General features: G+C 35.5%; 1 protein-coding gene across 3 annotated transcripts in view; it reads right to left on the bottom strand.

The window, feature by feature from the left end:
* PGGT1B (protein geranylgeranyltransferase type I subunit beta) overlaps positions 1–22126 on the bottom strand; it is a 56902-nt gene that overhangs the window by 25905 nt on the left and 8871 nt on the right. For all 3 annotated transcript variants that reach the window (XR_007476308.1, XM_004267465.4, XM_033423789.2), the window contains exons 3-5: positions 11239–11306; positions 7340–7491; positions 5628–5760 (exon numbers count right to left, since the gene is read on the bottom strand). Coding sequence is in view for 2 of the 3 variants with exons in the window: in XM_004267465.4 (XP_004267513.1) it covers positions 5628–5760; positions 7340–7491; positions 11239–11306 (353 nt within the window). In the remaining variant the exon portion in view is untranslated. The remainder of the gene's footprint in view (positions 1–5627; positions 5761–7339; positions 7492–11238; positions 11307–22126) is intronic.

Raw genomic sequence — 22126 nt, 5'->3', positions numbered from 1 at the left:
AACTTCTTTTTCATTTCTAATTCTATTGATTTGCATCCTCTCCCTCTGTTTCTTGATGAGTCTGGCTAAAGTTTTATTAATTTTGTTTACCTTCTCAAAGAACCAGCTTTCAGATTTATTGATCTTTGCTACCGTTTTCTTTGTTTCAATTTCATGTATTTCTGCTCTGATGTTTATGATTTCTTTCCTTCTACTAACTTTGGGTTTTGTTTCTTCTTCTTTCTCTAGTTACTTTAGGTGTAAGGTTAGATTGTTTATAGGTTTTGGATCATCGTGTTTTTGTTGTCATTTGTGTCTAAGTATTTTCTGATTTCTTCTTTGATTTCTTCAGTGATCTCTTGGTTATTTAGTACATATTGTTTAGCCTCCATGTGTTTGTTTTTTAAGGTTTTTTTTCCCTGTAAGTTATTTCTAATCTCAGCGTTGTGGTTGGAAAAGATGCTTGATATGATTTCAATTTTCTTAAATTTACCGAGGCTTTATTTGTGACCCAAGATGTGATCTATCCTTGAGAATGTTCCATGTGCACTTGAGAAGAAAGTGTAACCTGCTGTTTTCAGATGGAATGTCCTATAGATATCAATGAAATCTATCTGGTATATTTTGTCATTTAAAGCTTGTGTTTCCCTATTAATTTTCTGTCTGGATGATCTGTCCATTAGTGTAACTGAGGTGTTAAAGTCCCCCACTATTATTGTGTTACTGTCAATTTCCTCTTTTATAGCTTTTAGCATCTGCCTTATGTATTGAGGTTCTCCTATGTTGGGTGCATATATGTTTATAATTGTTATTGTCTTCTTCTTGGATTTTGGTCCCTTCATCATTAGGTAGTGTCCTTTCTTGTCTTTTGTAACATTCATTAATTTAAAGTCTATTTTATCTGATATAAATATTGCTACTCCAGCTTTCTATTGATTTCCACTGCATGCAATATCTTTTTCCATTCCCTTTCAGTCTGAATGTGTCCCTAGGTCTGATGTGAGTCTTTTGTAGACAGCATATATATGGATCTTGTTTTTCTATCCATTCAGTGAGCCTGTGTCTTTTGGTTGGAGTATTTAATCCATTCACATTTAAGGTAATTATCAATATGTATATTCCTATTTTCTTAATTGTTTTGGGTTTGTTTTTGTATGTCCTTTTTTTCTCTTGTGTTTCCCACTTACAGAAGTTCCTTTAGCATTTGTTGTAGAGCGGGATTGGTGGTGCTGAATTCTCTTAGCTTTTGCTTGTCTGTAAAGCTTTTGATTTCTCTGTCGAATCTGAATGAGATCCTTGCCGGTAGAGTAATCTTGATTGTTGGTTGTTCCCTTTCATCACTTTAAAATATCCATGCCACTCCCTTCTGGCTTGTAGAGTTTCTGCTGAGAAATAAGCTGTTAATAACCTTATGGGAGTTCCCTTGTATGTTATTTGTCATTTCTCCCTTGCTGCTTTTAATAGTTTTTGTTTGTCTTTAATTTATGGCAATTTGATTACTATGTGTCTCGGCATGTTTCTCCTTGGGTTTACCCTGCCTGGGACTCTCCGCGCTTCTGGGACTTGGGTGGCTATTTCCTTTCCCATGTTAGGGAAGTTCTAGACTATAATCTCTTCAAATATTTTCGCGGGTCCTTTCTCTCTCTCTTCTCCTTCTGGGACCCCTATAATGCAAATATTGGTGCATTTAATGTTGTTCCAGAGGTCTCTTAGGCTGTCTTCATTTATTTTCATTCCTTTTTCTTTATTCTGTTCTGTGGCAATGAATTCCACCGTTCTGTCTTCCAGGTCACTTATCCATTCTTCTGCCTCAGTTATTCTGCTATTGATTCCTTCTAGTGTATTTTTCATTTCAGTTATTGTATTGCTCATCTCTGTTTGTTTGTTCTTTAATTCTTCTAGGTTGTTGTTAAACATTTCTTGCATCTTCTCGATCTTTGCCACCATTCTTTTTCTGAGGTCCTGGATCATCTTCACTCTCATTATTCTGAATTCTTTTTCTGGAAGGTTGCCTATCTCCACTTCATTTAATTGTTTTTCTGGGGTTTTATCTTGTTCCTTCATCTGGCACACAGTCCTCTGCCTTTTCATTTTGTCCATCTTTCTGTGTATGTGGTTTTTCATTCTGCAGGATGCAGGACTGTAGTTCTTGCTTCTGCTGTCTGCCCTGTGGTGGATGAGGCTATCTAAGAGACTTGTGCAGGCTTCCTGATGGGAGGGATTGGTGGTGGGTAGAGGTGGGTTTTGCTCTGATGAGCAGAGCTCAGTTCAAACTTCAATCCACTTGTCTGCTGATGGGTGAGGCTGAGTTCACTCCCTGTTGGTTGTTCAGCCTGAGGTGACCCAGCACTGGAGCCTACAGGCTCTTTGGTGGGGCTAATGGTGGACTCTGGGAGGGCTCATGCCAAGGAGTACTTCCCAGAACTTCTGCTGCCAGTGTCCTTGTCCCCATGGTGAGCCACAGCCTCCCCTCACCTCTGCAGGAGACCCTCCAACACTAGCAGGTAGGTCTGGTTCCGTCTCCTATGGGTCACTGCCCCTTCCCCCTGGGTCCTGATACGCACACTACTTTGTGTGTGCCCTCCAAGAGTGGAGTCTCTGTTACCCCCAGTCCTGTCAAAGTCCTGGCATCAAATCCCGCTAGCCTTCAAAGTCTGATTCTCTGTGAATTCCTCCTCCAATTGCTGGACCCGTACGTTGGGAAGTCTGACATGGGGCTCAGAACCTTCACTCCAGTGGGTGGACTTCTGTGGTGTAACTGTTTTCCAGTTTGTGAGTCACCCACCCAGCGGTTATGGGATTTGATTTTACTGTGATTGCGCCCCTTCTACCATCTCGTTGCAGTTTCTCCTTTGTCTTTGGACGTGGGGTATCTTTTTTGGTGAGTTCCAGTGTCTTCCTGTCGATGACTGTTCAGCAGTTAGTTGTGATTCTGGTGCTCTCGCAAGAGGGAGTGAGTGCATGTCCTTCTACTCCACCACCTTGAACCAATCCCCCCGTATGCATTTACTTTTTGATTAAGCAATTCCACTGCTTGGAATTTATTCTGAAGTTATATCCCCAACAATACATAAGCACACATGTAGAAGGTATGAATTTCAACACTGTTCGCATTTGGAAAATATGTAGCCTATATATAGAAGAGCTGGAAAAAGCTATGACATGTGCACGTGATGGAGTACTACAAAACTGTTAAAAAAGAAATGAGGAAAATTTCTATGACCTGATATAGAGTGGTTTTCAAGCTATATTGTTAAATGTAAAAAGCAAACTGAAAAAAGTACTCTTTTGAGTAAGAAAGCAGAAATAAAAATGTACATATCTGTTCATCAAAAAGAAGTACAGGGAGGCCTAACCAAAAACTAATGAGAACGTTTACCTACAGAGTGAATGGGAACAAGGTGGCAAACATGGGAGTTAGGAAGGGGGTGGAGATAGAAGGAACAGGAAGCCCTGTGAGTTACACATCTCTGAATATAACTTTTTGTATAGTTATGACTTTCAAAACCGAGTTAATATTTCACATATTAAAGAAATAAAATCAACAAAGTTGGGGGGAATCCTAAAATAGAATCCAAACAGAAACAAATAAACAACTTTATTTCAAATAAATTAACATAAACAAACTAAAGGTTGGGGGTGGAGGGAATAAAAGAAGTAACTCAAGTGTTTCTTAAATATAACATTTTGACTATATACCTTCAGGCTCTAAACAAAAAGAACCAATGCATTCTGGATAATAGGAGACAGGTTTGTCACTCTCTGAGAAGGGAGTTACAAATGAAAAAAGGAAGGTTAAAATGAACCTAGTGGTATTGGATTAAAATTTGAGGTATTAGTGTGAACTCACGGTTTTTGATTGATAGATAGATAGATAAAAAGATATAGATGTGTATAAGTGTGTAAGGGGGATGTCTGTGTATATATATATACATTTCCTACCTCTGAGAGAGGGGCCAGAAGCAGTGATATCCCAGTACCAATAAGCACATTTTGTGCCCAAATCGTGGTTTCTAAACATCATCCTCCAATAAGAACTAGAACTCCTTGAAGAAATGACCAATTTCAGAACTGAGGCTGGGAAATTAAACTATGAACCTGGAATATCTTGTACCAGAAGACAAGGAGGTGCTCAAAGAATGAAGGGGACACACCAAAAGGGCACAAGGGGTTTTTGCTGGCTGAAGGGGTGAAGGGGTTTTTGCTGGCTGAATCTGGGACAGCATCAAAATAAATCATGATAGTTACAGATAATAACCCATTGAGTAAAACAAGAATCTAGAGTGCCTTTTTAAATTAAATAAATAAGTAGATAAAGGTGAAGGGAAAGCTTTCCATAACTGTAGAATTTTAACTGATAATTACAGAATGAATGATAGAGCTGGAAAATATCAATGCATACCAATACTAGTGGATAAGTTTGATGAGGGACAGGATATTTATACAGTCTCCAAGTATCTCACCATGAGATACTAAATAATTACAAAGGGAAAAATGCTAACTTTACAGAGGAAAATCTGGCATACACCACCTTAACCAAGTGATTAAAGTTAACATCACCAATAATAGAGCAAATTAACATGTTGTACCTCCAAATACAATGCACTGAGAAGAACATGGTGTTATTTCTGCAATATTCATGCCAAAATGTATATCTCCCACCTTTGTCTATAACATAAACCTCCTTTCCTCTTAAAACTCCTTTTATAAAGCACATCATTGTAAAGCAATTATACTCCAATAAAGATGTTAAAACTCCTTTAAAGGTTTCGTCTTTCTGCCTCCACAGGCTTTTAAAAACCTGTGCTATTATAGATTCTATAAAATCTGATTCACATTCACACATTCAATTAAAAATAACTCCATTCCTCTAAGAACTTACATTTTTGTTCTGAAATATGGACTAGTAAAAGTTGAATTAACAGCCTAAAATATTCTAATCTATAAAAATTTCATATTTAGGAAGTAAAATAGACCTGGGAAGCAGCACTTCTATTTCTCTGGTTGTATATGAGAGACTAAAAAGTAGAGCAAAGGATAGTTCTGGCTGAGACTAAACTAAGTTTTCCTTACTATTGTTGATAAAAAGACTAAATTGTATTGTGTGAAAGAATAAAATTTCTACTTGATATTCTCCTTAAAATAAACCTTAGATTAAAAAAAAAACCCACATAAAAGTATTAAGAAACCAAAAGTGATCCAAAAATCTACTGTCAGCCTAGTCAATCTTGCTAGTCAAAATAGCTTAAGGAACTCACACCTCACATCCAATATAGGAATAATCTCACCAAGGGCACTGTAATTCTCCTTTATGCTTGGCTGCGACTTCCCAATGATCCCTATTAAGATAGGTTCAACATTTACCTTTGAGATTTTACTATTTTTTGCTTCTAAGGCTGACTAATGTCTTTCTGCTAAAGACAGTTTCTTTGGACACAATCAGATTACATTTAAAATTTAATGGCTAAAGAGTCAAACTTTCCTTGAATATTATTCTTAAATGGCTATTCTGATATATGATGTACCCAGAAAGCAATCTTATTATCCTTATTTCCAAATTATTGCTAGAAGAGATGAGGCATGCCCCAGCCCCCATATATCAGCAGTAATAACTTAAAACAAAGAGTCAATTTATCAACACAACTCACCATACTTCTTCTAATATAGTTGATGGCTTTTTTCATATCCATGCCAGACCAGTTGTTGAGCATATAGCAAATACAGGAAGCACAGTATACAAATCGCATGTCATTTTCACTGCCTTCAGGTACTGCACAAAAACTGAAAATAATAACCATATGATTTACTGTACTATAATTTATTTTTTTGTAGGGGGGTTAGTTAGAAACACCTACTTCATGTCTTCACTCACAGAAAAAGCTATCACTAAATACAGATTTAAAAACCATATACTACTTGTATTATTCAATAAAGGACTATTAATTTGAATAATATAAAACTATCTCTAAATCAACACTGTACTCCCAAGTTCAATTTCTGGGCAGCTTAACATACTACCACAGTTACTCTTTCCCAGATGCCACCACTCAGAGTAAGTTTCTTTGCTCTCAGCCATGGAAAGCTATGGCACAGTGGCTTGAGAATTAATAGCAGAAAAAGTAGCAGGGACCTATTGGGTAGTAAGAAATTCTCAAGCCCAAGTTCTGCTTATGTGAAATTTCTTCTCAATGTATATATAGATAACCATTAATTAACTGATCATATTGGTTTTTGTTTTTGTTTTTGTGGTACGCAGCCCTCTCATCATTGTGGCCTCTTCCGTTGCGGAGCACAGGCTCTGGACGTGCAGGCCCAGCAGCCATGGCTCACGGGCCCAGCCGCTCTGCAGCACGTGGGATCCTCCCAGACCAGGGTATGAACCAGCGTCCCCTGCATCGGCAGGTGGACTCTCAACCACTGCGCCACCAGGGAAGCCCCGATCATATTGTTTTAATTTAATTTTCACATATTTAATTAGTTTCAGAGAAGTACATAATAGTTTGTATTTCATATCTATTCTTTTATTTATAAATAAGGATAAGATAGCAGTGACCAAAGACTATAATGAATTATTGAGAAATTAGTCACATGTACTTGCTGAGGTAAATATTTAGTTTTATAGTATTTCCAATTAATGTCAATTTATCTTATATGTTTCCACTAATTTTCCCCTCATCAACAGCAGTGTTTTTAAAATACTGACAGGAAAATAGACACAGCAGTAGATGGACTACAGCTATAACAACGTGGCAGGATTTGTTTGCAAAGTCTTTTCTTTAGATAGCATCACTACTGCTTTATCACTTCCTAAACTTAAAAAAAAAGTTTCACCTTAAAACATTTTTTTTGTTAGACACACCACTCAAACCATCAAATATTAATGAACTCACTACTTTTTCTATCCTTTAATAATATCACAGAAACTACCTACACTAGAATATAATAATATTCAATGTTCATCCCTTTTTCCCCCATCACTATGTCTTAAGGCATAAAAGTTTAGATTAAATGTATGTCTGCTTCAAAATGTCCATTTTTTTTACCCAGAATGTAAATTAAAGTAGATCCTAATCCTGAAACTATTAAACCATTTATTTATGGATCTATTATCGCCTTTAAAAAAAAGAAAAATGAACTAAGAAAAAATGGAACTGTTATTGTGATTACTTTTATTTTCATTCACATAAGAAATATTTCACTGATTAGGCACTTAAACCGTATGTATACAGTGAACTCTAGGTGGTTCTAATAAGAGTTTATGATAAACTCTACAATTCTAGTATAGGATTATATCTATTTTTAATTCCAAATGATTTTTCTTAAAAAAAAAAAAAGACAAGTAACGAAGAATGACCCATACCTTCCATCTTCTAGCTGAAGGGCTCTCAAGCCTGCTAAGCATGCTTCTTTATTTACTCGGCTTAGGTCATCTCCAAGAATAACTAAGCATGAAAGGCCAGTGTAGGTCATTGCTATGTGGCCACTATCATAAGGATGAGCTGTTCCAGGATTCTAGATTCAAAATTAATATAATGTTAATTAGAAAACTGAAATGAGATCTTATTTCATTATGCAATTTGACAAGAGGTTTTAGTAAACAGTAAAATTAAATGTTGTTTATACTGATTTGCATAGACATCTGATAGAGACAAACAAAACTCAATTTCGTGTATGTCTCAACATAAGTATTATTGCATACTTTCCAGGCTACATAATTTTCAATTTTATCCTCAAGTTTATGGAAGTAGATCTGATATTCAAATAAGCCAAATTATTTCAACTTCCTATTTGACCAACCATATCACTTATAATTTAAGTCTTATAAAGTTAGAAAAGCATGTAGAAATAATTATTTTTTATGCTGTACAAATTCAAATTAAATACCACAGTAGTGATCACCATTTAAAAATCCTACAAAACAATACAGTTGAAAAACATTATTCTATTCTCATATGGTTTAATTATTTGAGTCTCTAATAATATTAACACTTACAATGACAAAAAAATGCAAAGAAGAGCTCAAGATACTAATATTGAAAAATTCTCTAGAAATAAAACAATCTAATTTTTAAAGTTTAAATTACCAAATGAGCATTGATTGCAAAAAGTCTTTTGTGAAGACTGTTAGACTAGTAATTGCCCAGGCAGAGCTGGGGAGTCAAACTAGGAAACTCATATAACCAGAATATTTATTAGATTAGTTTCACTGATTTGACTGTTTCAACAAAACTATCAACAGTTATCAAAGTCTCTTAAGGTTTATAAAATATGTGACGCCTTGTAGGAAATCCTGTAGACTCTAGCTGGCACTGGCATAGATAAAATTAATTAAAAAACTTATTAAAGTAAAAGTAAAAATGTAAAACCAAGTAACTTTACATTCTGCAATACACAAAGCATTTAAAGTTTTATAATTATTTTCAAATAGCCAATCCTGTTTGGTTATTTTAAAAAGATGATTTCACTTAAAAAATGTAAAATTTCACATTGTACTATTTCTCAGTTTAAGAAAGTTTTAATTTTGATAGAATAAGAGTGTATTTTAAATTCATCTTTCTCACAGAATTTCCTTCTGTTTTAGTTTGGGCTCATCAATAATTGCTTCAAATACTAGAATAACTGCCCATAACATTAGAAAGTTAAAATGAAGCTTGTACCAAGATTCTGGTTAAAACAGACTCCTCTGCTTTCTACAATAAATGTTAGCTTCTACACTACTGTAAGGCATCAAATCCTGGCTCTACTACTCACTGCTGCATTTTCTCATTCTGGAAAATGGAGATATTAGTACCTATTTCACAGGGTTACTCTGAGGATTAAATAAAATTACTGTCTATACAGATGCTAGTTATCTTACTGATGATGATGCAAGTGCAAGGCAAATATCAAAAGGGCCACTACTTCTTTGGAGTCACGACTCAAGGGTCTTGAAACCACTAGTGACTTAATCAGAATACTTTGCTGCTCACTGACCTTCTGTAGTTCTTCATAGAATAAGTTTGCAAAGGTGTTCAATATCCTCTATAATCTGAATTCACCCCACCTACCCAGCCTTACATATACAATTCCTTATATGGTCTCACAAATATGACAAGCAAATTTTCACCGTGGTATTTCTTTCATTCTGAGCTCCTCCTTAGAACTCAAGCTTTAATACTCCTGGATATCCTATTCCACATTTATAACTGCCTTCTTAGAAATCCTGTAACGTTTCATTTTTTGGTACTCACACTAAATATCTGCTATGTTAAAAACACTGTGCGGAATCCGAACAGAAATCAAATGTGGACCTTAACCTTGAAGGGAGAAGAGGGCTACTTGAATAAGTACAGTACAAAGTAGAATGCTGTATGTGTCATGATGGAGATACAATAATACCTGGATAAAGGATTGTTTTCTGCAGCAGAAGAGGAGTTTGGTTAGGTACAGATGAAGAGGCGGCGTTACAGGTAGAAGAAAAAGTAAAAGGAAAGCAGAGAAGGAAGATTCCAGGCTATGTAGTATGTGTTAAGGACAGTACATAATTTAATAGAGAATATGGGATTTGTTGAAGGAAAACAGTGAGAAAAGGGGGTTCAGAAGATCCATTAGTGTTTCTCAAAAAGTGTTCTATGGCCACTAAAGGTCCTGGACATTTTTCAGGTAAGTGAATGGCCCATAGGTGGTTTCAGACGAAAAAGCGAAGATACTATTTACATACTGTATTGAAAAATCATATGTGCCTCCTCAGATTCTCTTGGCTTCATCTGTCTCCTGGATTCTCAGCCACCACCCTAAGTGACAACTCCTTGTGGCCCTATATGATTCCAGCTAGAGTCTCTAGCTCCCTCTAACACTCAAGATTCAGATTAATGCAACACAGAATGGAGTGAGACCTAGCTTCCCCAGAAAATGCCAGGGTCTCGATGAATTAAGGGCCCAAAATGGGTTTCAGGAGACTCTGTGAATCAAAGGCAAAAAATGTTTTCTCCTTACATTTTATCCTTTTGTTTCGAAAATGCCTTGGAAGGGGGTGAGGGGAGTAAGGGGGCTGTCTCTTAAAAGTAATGTTATCAAAGAACTGTTTTACCCCAACAAGTTTAAGTATACATCTGTATAGGGTATGGTGCTGTATAATGGTCATTATTATCAGTGTCATGACTTTTAGATATCCTGTCCATTATGACTAAATGGAGAGCTACCTCTATTCAGGACTGGCTTAAGTTGGAAAGTATTATATGTATGGGGAAAAAGGACAATTTTTATGGATCCTTAGTTTCTAGATTCTCTGTTAAAAGCAATTGGCATACATGATTGGAGACACCTTAGCAAAGTCATATGACTTTGACACAGGCATGCTGGTCTACAGCTTAGGGCAGAGGAAGAAAGTTGAAGCAGTGCCTCTATCAAATCATGTCACCTTTTCCAAACTCACTGCTATTTATTCCAAAATTTTGAAGCAGAGTATGGAAAAATTGGCAACATGTCATTTACCTTCAGCTTGGAAAGGGATATAAATCTTGATGTACTCAGTGTAGCCAGATATTGGCTTGTAACCATTATATAAGCAGACTGACCCCCATCAAGGAAAAAGTTTCTATTTTGTGAGGTCTCTTTCCACAAAATGATGAAGTTTTGCTCTGCTTTCTATTGTAGAAAAATATTTTACGCACAGATGAAACACCTACAGAAGTTTGTTTGGGGTCTGCTTCTTTGAAGAAGAAAAAAAGCTTCTCATATGTTAGGATTCACTGCTTTCTATACCTGCATGTGCTGGTACCAAAGCCTCTGCCTGTAAGTCTGAAGACAGTCTGCCTGAATGTCATCATAATTCATCACTACTTGGGTCTCCAATCACTGCTTAGCAAGAGCTTTCTCTTTCATTCCTAAGAAATGTGAACCAAATATAAAGTCCTTCTGTAACACACGGTTCATTGGTTTCTTAGAGAACAAGTATCATGTTCTTGAGTGCTTTATTTCCATTTTCTCCAAGAAATCACCAATAATTTTTACACAAACACACACACACACACGATAGTAAGAAAGACAATTTTTTAACAACAGCAATTTCTGTTCATTTATATATTGTGCATTCTTCCAGAAGTAAGGTGGGTATAGCTTTCCCTTAAAAAGTTCCAGTTCACAACACACAGTATTAGACAGTATTTAGCTACACTGAAACTTGGAGGCCTGGTTCTTTCTGTTACTTTCTTAGTTTTCTTTCTTACTAAAATCTCTCCACTCCCTCTCCTCCTTCCTCCTAATGCAAAGAGAACTAACCTTTGATGGATTGAATGGAATACCCAGGTATGAAGAGCCTCGGAAACCACAGCGATTTAGATTTGATCCTGGAAAATAAAAATAGGTACTTATTTTAAATGTACCTTATTTTTGTACAGATTCTAAAGCAGTTCAGTTATACAGTCTCTCAGAAACAGAGTATTTTAGTACCAAAGTTTTGTCACTGTCTCCATTTTCATGCTAGGCAACACTGAATGTCTGCTCTAGGAGCTTTATGGGAATTTCTTCATTTAATTTCCAAACCAGTCCAAACCAAAACAATGACCTCCTACCAGGTACCTTTAATTTAAGCCTAACTCACTGAGTACAAAATGCTTTCATACTTTTCCTAAATGACCATTTTCATGTCATCAACATATTCAATCCCTCATGTTACAGAACAGAAAGCAGAAGCCCAGATGTTAAGTGACATGTTCAAGGTAATAGCTGGTTAGCAACATAAAAGGATCTAGAAACCTAATGTCCCATCTAGTGCCTTTTTACTTTAACTCATGGCTTCTTTACAGGGGAGCAAGGTAAAGGTATAAACTGCTCTACAGTCACAGAAAATATATGTACTTTGTATTTTAGTATTAGACCTTCATTCTAAGTCCAATACTTTGCTTTGAAGTACAAAAGAACACTGTAAGTTAGCACTTAGTCTCTAGTTATTCAAACTATGTTTACTCACACTGATATTTTTCCTACCTAAAATTTTTCAAGATGTCAATGGAATATAACTGGGAACTTAACAAAGAAAATATCTACATCCATGAAGAGGGAACTCTTGTGACTACTGCTGGGAATGTAAATCGTTGCAGCCACTATGGAAAACAGTATGGAGGTTCCTCAAAATATTAAAAATAGAACCACCATGATCCAGCAATTTCACTTCTGGGTATATATATCCCCCCCAAAATGACATCATTATCTCAAAGAGATATCTGTACTCCCACGTTCATTGCAGCATTATTCACAACAGCCAAGACGTGAAAACGACCTAAGTGTCCAAAGATGGATGAATGGATAGAGAAAATGTGAGCTATATACAGATAAAATGTCATATGTGTTACACATACACAGACACAAACAGACACACACACACACACAGGAATATTATTCAGCCATCAAAAAGACGGAAATCCTGCCTTTTACAACAACATGAATGAGGCTTGAGGGCATTATGCTAAGTGAAATAAACCAGACAGAGAAAGACATATAGTGTATGTTCTTACTTATATGTGTAATCTAAAAAAGCTGAACTCACAGAAATAGAGTAGAATAGTAGTTGTCAGGGCTGGCAGCGGAGATGTTGGCCAAAGGGTACAAACTTTTAACTATAAGATGAATAAGTTCTGGGGATTTAATGTTATGTACAGCATGGTGATTATAGTTAACAATACAGTATTGTATACTTGGAAGTTAAGACCTTAAATAGTAAATCTTAAATTTTATCACCACACACACAAAAAGGAAATTATGTAAAGGGAATGGAGGTGTTAACTAACTTTATTGTGGTAATCATTTCACAGTATATATGTGTATCAAATAATCATGCTGTACACCTTAAATTTATATATATGTCAATATTATCTCCAGAAAGCTGGAAAAAAAATTAAAAAATATAAATGAAAAAAATGGTCATACCCACAATAAGAAAATAATTATGGTTTTGAGAACTATTATAAAATCAGCATGATAAAAATAGAAGGTAGGAACGTAGTACCAACAGACTGTACATGCATTGCTAATAAAAAAAAAACCAAGTTGGGCTTCCCTGGTGGCGCAGTGGTTGAAAGTCCGCCTGCCAATGCAGGGGACACGGGTTCGTGCCCCGGTCCGGGAGGATCCCACATGCCGCGGAGCGGCTGGGCCCGTGAGCCATGGCCGCTAAGCCTGTGCGTCCGGAGCCTGTGCTCCGCAACGGGAGAGGCCACAACAGTGAGAGGCCCGCGTACCGCAAAAAAAAAAAAACAAAAAAAACCAAGTTGACTTAAAAACAGGTTCCGAGGTGAGGAACTAGCTTCATATCTCTTATGACTGGTACATGACTAATCATAATAACTGGTTTTCAGGTACTATAAACTATTCAGCTTTATATACCTGAAATACTTAGAATAGTAGCTTATACATTAATTCTTTGAGTAATTTAGGAAACTATCCCTAAATTTAAAACTCTCCACCAAGCATCTTCCCCCATTAACAAAAAAATTATTTAAAAAAGAATGTTATCTAATGGTGATAACGATTTTGATGAACATGGTTCTCTTATCTTTGCTTAAGAATTTTAAATTGGTAAGCCATTTAAGACTTGCCAATATATAATGAGTTATACAAAGGCTCATACCTTCTGACTGGTAATGATGCACCTGAAAATCCACTCCAGTAACTTCAAATATGAGATGGTCATATGCACAAAAACACTCACTATAGTATTGTGATGGTAAAAATTTTGAAGTGACACAAAAATCCAACAGGTTAAATATAACATACTATACTCAAAAGAACATTATACTGCTATGAAAAGTAATGATTAGGGAAAACTACATAGTAACATAGAGAAATATATATGTTCAAGTTAAGAGAAAAAGCAGGATACAAAAATATATGTGTATTATGTTTATAATTAGGCGAAGTGGGCTTATCATCAAAGCCTGGAAGAGAATAAATAAAATAATACTGTGTAGGAGGATACGAATAAAGGTGAATTTTGTTCTCTTTATTAGTCATTGTTGTCATCACAAATTACTACAAACTTAGCAACTTAAAACAACACCCATTTATCATCTCACAGTTCTGTAAGGTCAGAAGTCCAAGGCAGGTCTCACCAGGCTAAAAATCAACGTGCTGGTAGGGCTACATTCCTTATTAGAGACTCTGGGGAACAATCTGCCTTCAAGTTCATTCAAGTTATTTGGCAGAATCAAGTTCCTTATGGTTTTAAGACTAAGGTCTCCATTCCTTTGCTAGCTGTCAGCTGGGGGACCCCCTTAGCTCCTAAAGGGCACTCTTGCCATTTCTTGCATCTGGGCCCCTGTATCTCAGAATCAGCAATGGTGCTCAAATCCGCCTCATGCTTAGACTCTCTCTGGCTTCCCCTTCTGCAGCATCTCTCTTTTGCCCTCTTTAATCTGCAGTTCTCTGACTCTTCTGCCTTCTTTACTAAGGGCTTATGTGATTATACTGTGCCTGTATGTATAACACTCATCGACCATCTCCACATTTTAAGGTCAGCTAATTAGTAACCTTAACTTCACCTGCAAATTCTGTAGAACTCAGTGTTTGATTAAATAACCAGGGAACAGGAATTTTGGTGGGAGAGGGGGCAACATCTTTAGAATTCTGCCTAATACTCCTTCCAATACTCCAAATTGGATGTTAACACTGTACTTTTAAAATCTAAAATTAAATTATCCCTTCCTTACCAAGCCATGGGTGCCTTTATCCTTTTATCGTCACTTGTTTTAATCCATCTTTAATTGGGCGAGGGGTAGCGTCAAAAGGTATATTTTCCTAGGCTCTATATTTGATCTGATGCCTAAAATGTTTTCCTATTATGACTTAAAACTTTTGCAATCAGTTTTATTTCCTTCAGACTGCCTTTTTAAAAGTTATCCTTTCAAGCTACTGATTTGCTGATAGTTTTCTATGAAAATCAAATCCTATTTCTACTTTTTATGGAAGAAAGCTCTGATTCCACGTTTCAGGTCTGAGTTTATACTTCCCTTAGGAAGCCTTTCTGGAGCCCCCACTAAGTTAGTTAGGCTAACTAAGTAACTTAGTTAGCCTCTGTCAGCCTTACAGAGGCTGACATACAGTAGGGGTTTAATAAATATCTGTTTCTCAATGAAATTATTTCCTTAGAAATAAATGAATGGAATTTCTATTTGCTCATTTCTGTGTTTTTATGTCACTTAAATTATTAACTTTTCTGAAAACTAGCAGAAATATTGATGCTGAAAAATACCACATAAGGTTAGGAGCTGTGGCATGGACACTTGGAATCAAACTCAATATCCTATTCTTGCTAGCACTGTGTTCTATAGGCAAGTAACAACCTCTCTGAGCTGGTTCCCTCCATTTTTGAACTAGGAACAATAATATACTACAATCAATATTTAGCAGGGTTCTCCTAAAGGTTCAAGGGCATGTTTAGATGGTGTTTAGCACAGTGACTAAGGCTCAATAAATAGTAACCATTTAACATCAGCTAATTAGATGTTATCAAAAGTGAAATAGGAGGAAATTAACAGCTTCTGTTACGATTTATCAAGGAACGTTTTCTTTAAAATAAAAATACCTTTTCTTCCATTTTCAAAATGGAGTATGTATCATCATCTTAAAAAATTCATTAGGCCATTCTTTCTGGTTCCTGTCAAGATTTGTCTGCTATTGTGCGTTCTTTTATAATTCTAGTAAGCTTACCTATTCATGATAATTATTAAAATATAAACATGCAATTTATTCCAAATTTACAACTGCATGCAAATTCAGGATACAGTTTAAACCTCTTTGGAGGTTTTTAGATAGCACCATCTAGTATTCCTATTCAGTAGTAACGAAGCGAACAAAGTGTGATCCGGCTGACCAACAGAATCAAGTACAGTTTGGAAAAATATAGATACTCTTGGGTCCTAACCTCGGCCCACATCAAAACTCTCACAGTAGGGCCTGAACAATCACATATAAGAAAGAAAAATAATCCCTGTCTGATACACAGTCAGAATTGAGAACCACTGATTTGGTGAATGCATACGTAAAGTCAAACTAGTTTCCTTGTTTTATGGAAGGAGTCTAGATAGCTATGTATCAAAAAAACCCAGATTACTTTAAAAAAATGAAACTGGGTCTATGGAAAGAAAAGGAAAATAGCAAAAATGGGCATATGCAGATGGATATAATACATATATGTGTATTTATGTGTGAGCACGTAGAGGGATGTGTTATTAGAGAATATAACATGTTTAGCTATCAACCATAAGGAAAACAATCCCTTTATCTGCATGCTTGCACATGGAAGTCAATTATTAAGCTACAAGGCTGACTCCTGCTTAATGACTGCGTCATATCTCATTTACAACCTAGGATTTTACTACTAAGCTCATATAAACACCAATTATATGTCAAGCATCACAAAGACAATGCATTTAGATATTCTCTAAAAAGCAAATGATTATAAACCCGTAGAATGTAAAACTTTAATGAGTTTAAAAAGACTTATTTTAATCAGCAGTTATTTTGCATTTCATAAGAAAATGTGTTTCCCCTCTTTTAGGAGAAAATTTTATTGTGAATGATAAAATAAAAATACATTAAAAAATTATATTTAGGTGCTTCTAATAAAGGACAACTCGGGCTAAAATATCATATTACTAATGGTGGTCATGCTGCTTAAATATAGTTCAAAACTTGTTTTGGTCATCTTCTTAATTTTCTAATTCTCATTTTGAATGTTAGGTTTTTGCAATAAGCAAAGAGAATTCAAGAGAGGAATGTGGTGATTTAATGTAAAAATAGACGTTTATATTTTATGGCTATAGAAGTAATTCCTCACAGGTCTCAAGAAACACAAGGTTTCCTAGTAAAAGGACACACCTTACATAACTGTTTCAGGATGTCAAGAGAGACCCAGACAAGGTACATAAAATATTATATAATTTAAAAAGTGGTTTTTTTAAAATCTATTTTCTAAATTTCACAGATTAGTTTTAGAACAGGGCAATTAAACAGAAGGCAGGTGGGAGATTTTCTCTCATAGAGATTAGAAATTTAATAGTGTTTCATCTAACCAAATGGTAAACTGATTATTTGGAATTGCAGGTGGACTGTGAAAAGACCTGTAGTACAGCCTACCAGACATGTGACTAGGGGCAATTGGGGACATCAACCGACCAACCACTGTGAGACTATCTTTGCAAAAAGTTCTTGATCTACAATGCTTCCCAAACAGGTGCTCTATAATTTCTAAAATCTGCAACATGCTCAATTTAGCCACATGAAACTATACTTACATTTTCAGCATGTTGTTAAAAAAAAAAGGCACAAGCTGACTGAAAAATCTACTAAAAAACTGAAATCATTCAACATTTTACCTTTTAATATTAAACCACCTTATCTACAATTCCAAACACTTAATTCTAATGTTTTATGAGCTCTGTTATGGAAGAGATACCAGATTTATTTTCCTTTATCACCATAAGACAGCCTCAGAGTTCTCATGAAAAAATCCGTATCTTACAGAAAAACATACATGATAAACAGAGCATCTATTGCATGGGACTAGTATTAGAAAAACTGAAAATTAGAAACGGAAAACTGTATTCTAATTTTGCCCCTAGCATTAACTAGCTGTATGACTGTGGACAAATCATTACTCTCTCTGGATCTTAATATCCTCATTTGTAAAATGATGGACTATAATATTCCTTGTTTGGTTCTAGTTCCAAAATTCTCTGGTTGTGTCCCTGATCAGAGAGGGTAACACAAAATTCCCAGCCTGATCCCTTGTGTTTCCTAAATACTTCCTGATATTGATGAGAAGGGCCCCAACTCTCCAATGGTCTGACCACACACTTATTACTAGGATACCACAGGGTCTTTACAACCCTGGAATTAAGTGGAAGGCCAGGGTTAATTGTGATTAAATATTCACAATGTACTTAAGTTCCATTCATGATAGTCTCCACTAGGGCCCTATATACTTCACCAGTAAAGCAGCACTGGGGCCTGGAGTCAGAAGCCAGGGATTTCAGTCTGACTCTATTACTTTCCATCTGTATATGGCCTCGGGCAGGTCTCTTAATCACTCTGCCTCTCATTTTCTTCTCCACTTCTGGGGAAGGCAGATTAGGGGAAGAACAAATTTGATGATGTCTTTGAAAATTACAAAATATTAAATAATGTACAGCATTGCTTCTGCCAGTAGCAAAATATGGATATTTGTGTATAATCATATAAATGGGTTTAGTTTTTGTTTATTTTTGTTGTGTTTTGAAGAGCGGTTAAGCTAAAGTTTTTAAAGTTGAATTTTAATACAGAAACATATTTATTCTAAGCATTCAAACAATGCAGATATATAGAATAAAACTAAAGTACCTTATCCTGCCATCCCCTACCTCTGTTTTCATCTACTTCCCCCTCCACAAAGACTGTCTATGCACGCTTTCAGAGTTTTTCCTATACATTGATGTTAATAGATCAGTAAAACAAAACACCCCTGTACATGTTGGCATTTATCATTTAACTATATTTGATGAACAGTTTCATGTCGGTACATATATAGATCTACCTCACTCACTTTACTACTGGGCTGTACTCTTTACTGAACCATAGTTTATTTAACTGTTTCACTTTTGGTGGGTATTTGTTTCTAATTTCTTACTGTAACAAACAATGCCAAAACATTCTTCTATACAGATTTTTGTGCACATGTATTAGTTTCCTGAGGTTAGTAACAACTTACCATAAATCTGGTGGCTTTAAACAACAGAAATTTGTTCTCTCATAGTTCTGGAGCCCAGAAGTCCAAAATCAAGTTGTTAGCAGGGTTGGTTCCTTCTGGAGGCTCTAAGGGAAAATCCATTTTATGCCCCCTCTTAGTTTCTGGTGGCTGTGGGGAGTCCTGATGTTCCTTACCATGTGGACCCATCACTCTAATCTCTGCATGTGTCTTCATATGGCCTTCCCCTCTGTGTCTCAAATCTCCCTCTCCTTTCTCTTGGAAGGACACCAGTCACTGATCTTGAGATCCTTACCTTAATTATACCTGCAAAGACCCTTATTCCAAATATGGTCATATCCTGAGGTTCTGGATGGGCATATATTTGGGGGCCATTATTTAACTAATTACAACACACAAGAGAATATGTGAGGATAAAAAGTTACACTGCTAAAATGCTCTTCCAAAGGCTGCAATAATTTTTACTTCCACCAAAAGAATATTAAAGTGCTCTTTTCCCCACATTCCTACAAACTTTTAAAAACTTTTTGCTAAATTGATTTGTTAGATAAAAAATAATGTTAACATCCTTGTTTCTATTGCATCTCCCTTATTTCTAGTATCCATTAATCCTCTTTTCATGTATTTAATGACTATCTGTACTTCTTTTGCAAACTACCTATTCATAAATTTTGTCATTTTCTAAATGGCAATGTGTCCTTTTTTTTATTGTTAACAATTCCTTATAGTTTGGATATTAATATTTTGTCTGGTATATATATTGGCACAATTTCCTCCAAGTCCGTCAGTTATCCAACTTATTCTTTCCCTACATAACATTTAAAAATATTTATTTAGTCAAATCTACCAAATTTTTCCTTTATGGTCTCTGGGTTTTGTTTAACACTTTTAAGATTTTTAAATTCCCTACGATTTTATGTGATATCACAAAGTAGGACAAATACAGAGCTAAGAGTTACAGAAAGCATGTTCTATGCAGCCTGCAAATGTCTTATGAATGAGAAAATATTTGAGGAGCCAGAGGACGCTCTAGGCTAAACGTGAAAATAGAGAAAAGAAGAAAAGTAGGAAAAGGTGTAGGTAATTTAGCAGTCCAACAACTGTTGATAACACAAAAATGCTCTAGGCACCAAAAGGGAAAAGAAATGTAAGACTGACGCATTCACTGCCCTCCAGAAGTTTACAATTCAGATGTAAGCAAAAATATTTTAAGCAACAGTTAAGCAACAATGACTAAAAAAATTAAAAAATTAGCAATGGGCTTCAATCCAATGAAGTCCATGTAGTTGAAAGTACAATGGGAAAGAGAATTCTGAGGGATCTTAAGAGATGGTGAGTACACCCTAATTCAAAAAAATTTTTAACTTTCATCGAAGTTAACTTTCATCAAGTAATGAACTTCTGCAAAGTAAACTCACCTGTATAACTAGCACTCAGCTCAAGAAAAAGTGCATAACCAGCAACCTAGAAGCCCCATCCTACTTCCTTCTTGTCACTCCCCAAAAGCTCAGATTCATTTTACCTACATTTTCACTTTGTATTAATAGAATAATACACTATATACTTCTTTATCTCAAAACATGTTTGTGACATTCATCCAAATTTCTGCATGTAGGTCTAAATTGTTCTTTCCCATTACTGTATACTATTCCATTGTGTGAATTATAATATATCATTTATCTATTATACCAATGATGGGTAGTTTGTATATTCCTACTCTGGACTCCTGTGAAAAATACTGCTATCAACATTCTAGTACATATCTTTTGGTGAATACATTTTTTCATTTCTGTTGGATACCTACTAGGGAGTAGAACTGCTGGTTCACAGAATGTACATATGTTCAGTTTTAGTAAATATTGCTAAATAGTAGTTGTAAAATAGTAGTTACAGTTGTGCAACATTCTCATCAACATTTGATATTTTCCATTTTGGCTGTTCTAGTGAGTATGTAGCAAACACAATTATTAGGGATAATATGAAAGTCCAGATAACAGCAAAGCTCTCACAACAAAAGATCAAATAATGAGAAAAGTAAGAAGGCTTCAAAAAGAATATGGATATTAATTAGCTGGAGCTGGCAAACAGTCCTTAAAGGTAGATAAAAATATAAGAAAAGACAGAAAGTAGGAAGCATAGTGAATAAGTGACTAGTGTTCTGGTAACTGTAACCTATAGCGTGAGTCTCTCACTAAAATGCTATGGTCCCTACATTTCTAGAGAGACAATAGCTATTTTATTCCAAGGAAATGAATATCATAAATAATTTTAAAAATAATATATATTTTAACAAAAACTTATACAATAGTTTTCCTATGTAACACAGTGTATAATTTCATATCTGTATCAGTGAAATATATTTAAGAAAATACAAAGTATAATTTGATTAGGACATGTATTTTTAGTAAATAAAAATTATACATAATCTATAACAAAACTACCTTACATCTGTCTAATATCTAAGTTTTTAAAAAGTTCCAGACTTTCACTTAAACTAGTGAAAAAAAAATCCTGATTAAAAAAGGAAAACACAAATTATTCCCATTTTGTAGGTGACTAGAACTGTGACCTCACCGCAGCCACAAGCTCTCAGGGAATGAGAACCATATCTTATAATTTATCACAGCCCCTCTCCACAGGTTTAGCAGAGTACTCTTAGCAAAACATTCAATAAATCCTACTCACCAACATGTTAGAATCTATAACTACTCAGAAATATATCATATATGCTGCTTCATGTAGTGGGTGAAAAATGATTAGATATTTATGTAATAAAATTCTGATAGATCTAAAAATGCTTAATCATTTTTTAACAAGAATTCATCAACAGGCACAGATTTTTTAAATTATGTATTAAAAAATACTACAGGGCTTCCCCGGTGGTGCAGTGGTTGAGAGTCTGCCTGCCGATGCAGGGGACACAGGTTCATGCCCCGGTCCAGGAAGATCCCACATGCCGCAGAGTGGCTGGGCCCATGAGCCATGGCCGCTGAGCCTGCAGGTCCGGAGCCTGTGCTCCGCAACGGGAGAGGCCACAGCAGTGAGAGGCCTGCATACCGCCAAAAAAAAAAAAAAAAAAATACTACAAACTTCAAGAACAATAAAGTAGAAAGCCACAAACCATGTCCAACAGCATCTGCTAACAGATCAAAGCACTTTATTTCTAAATAAAGCTTTAGCTTATTATTTCCCCAAAGTTCACCTGGGTGAGATTTATACATGATTACTCCAACCAATGAACCACACAGTTAATTTATAAATGCTGACTCTTAAAAGAAAGGTAAGTAGTGACCATAGACAAAAATTGCATGATTTTCTGTGAGTTTATCTGCTTGCTCTAATTCAATTCAATGTTAGAATTTCTAACATTTATAAGTTAAATAGATATTAGGTATTTTACACTTAATGGAGTGAACAACAGAGTTTATA

This window comes from Orcinus orca, chromosome 3 (genome assembly GCF_937001465.1).
Source record: "Orcinus orca chromosome 3, mOrcOrc1.1, whole genome shotgun sequence".
Classification (NCBI taxonomy): domain Eukaryota; kingdom Metazoa; phylum Chordata; class Mammalia; order Artiodactyla; family Delphinidae; genus Orcinus; species Orcinus orca.
This window is presented reverse-complemented; position numbering and strand designations above follow the sequence as displayed.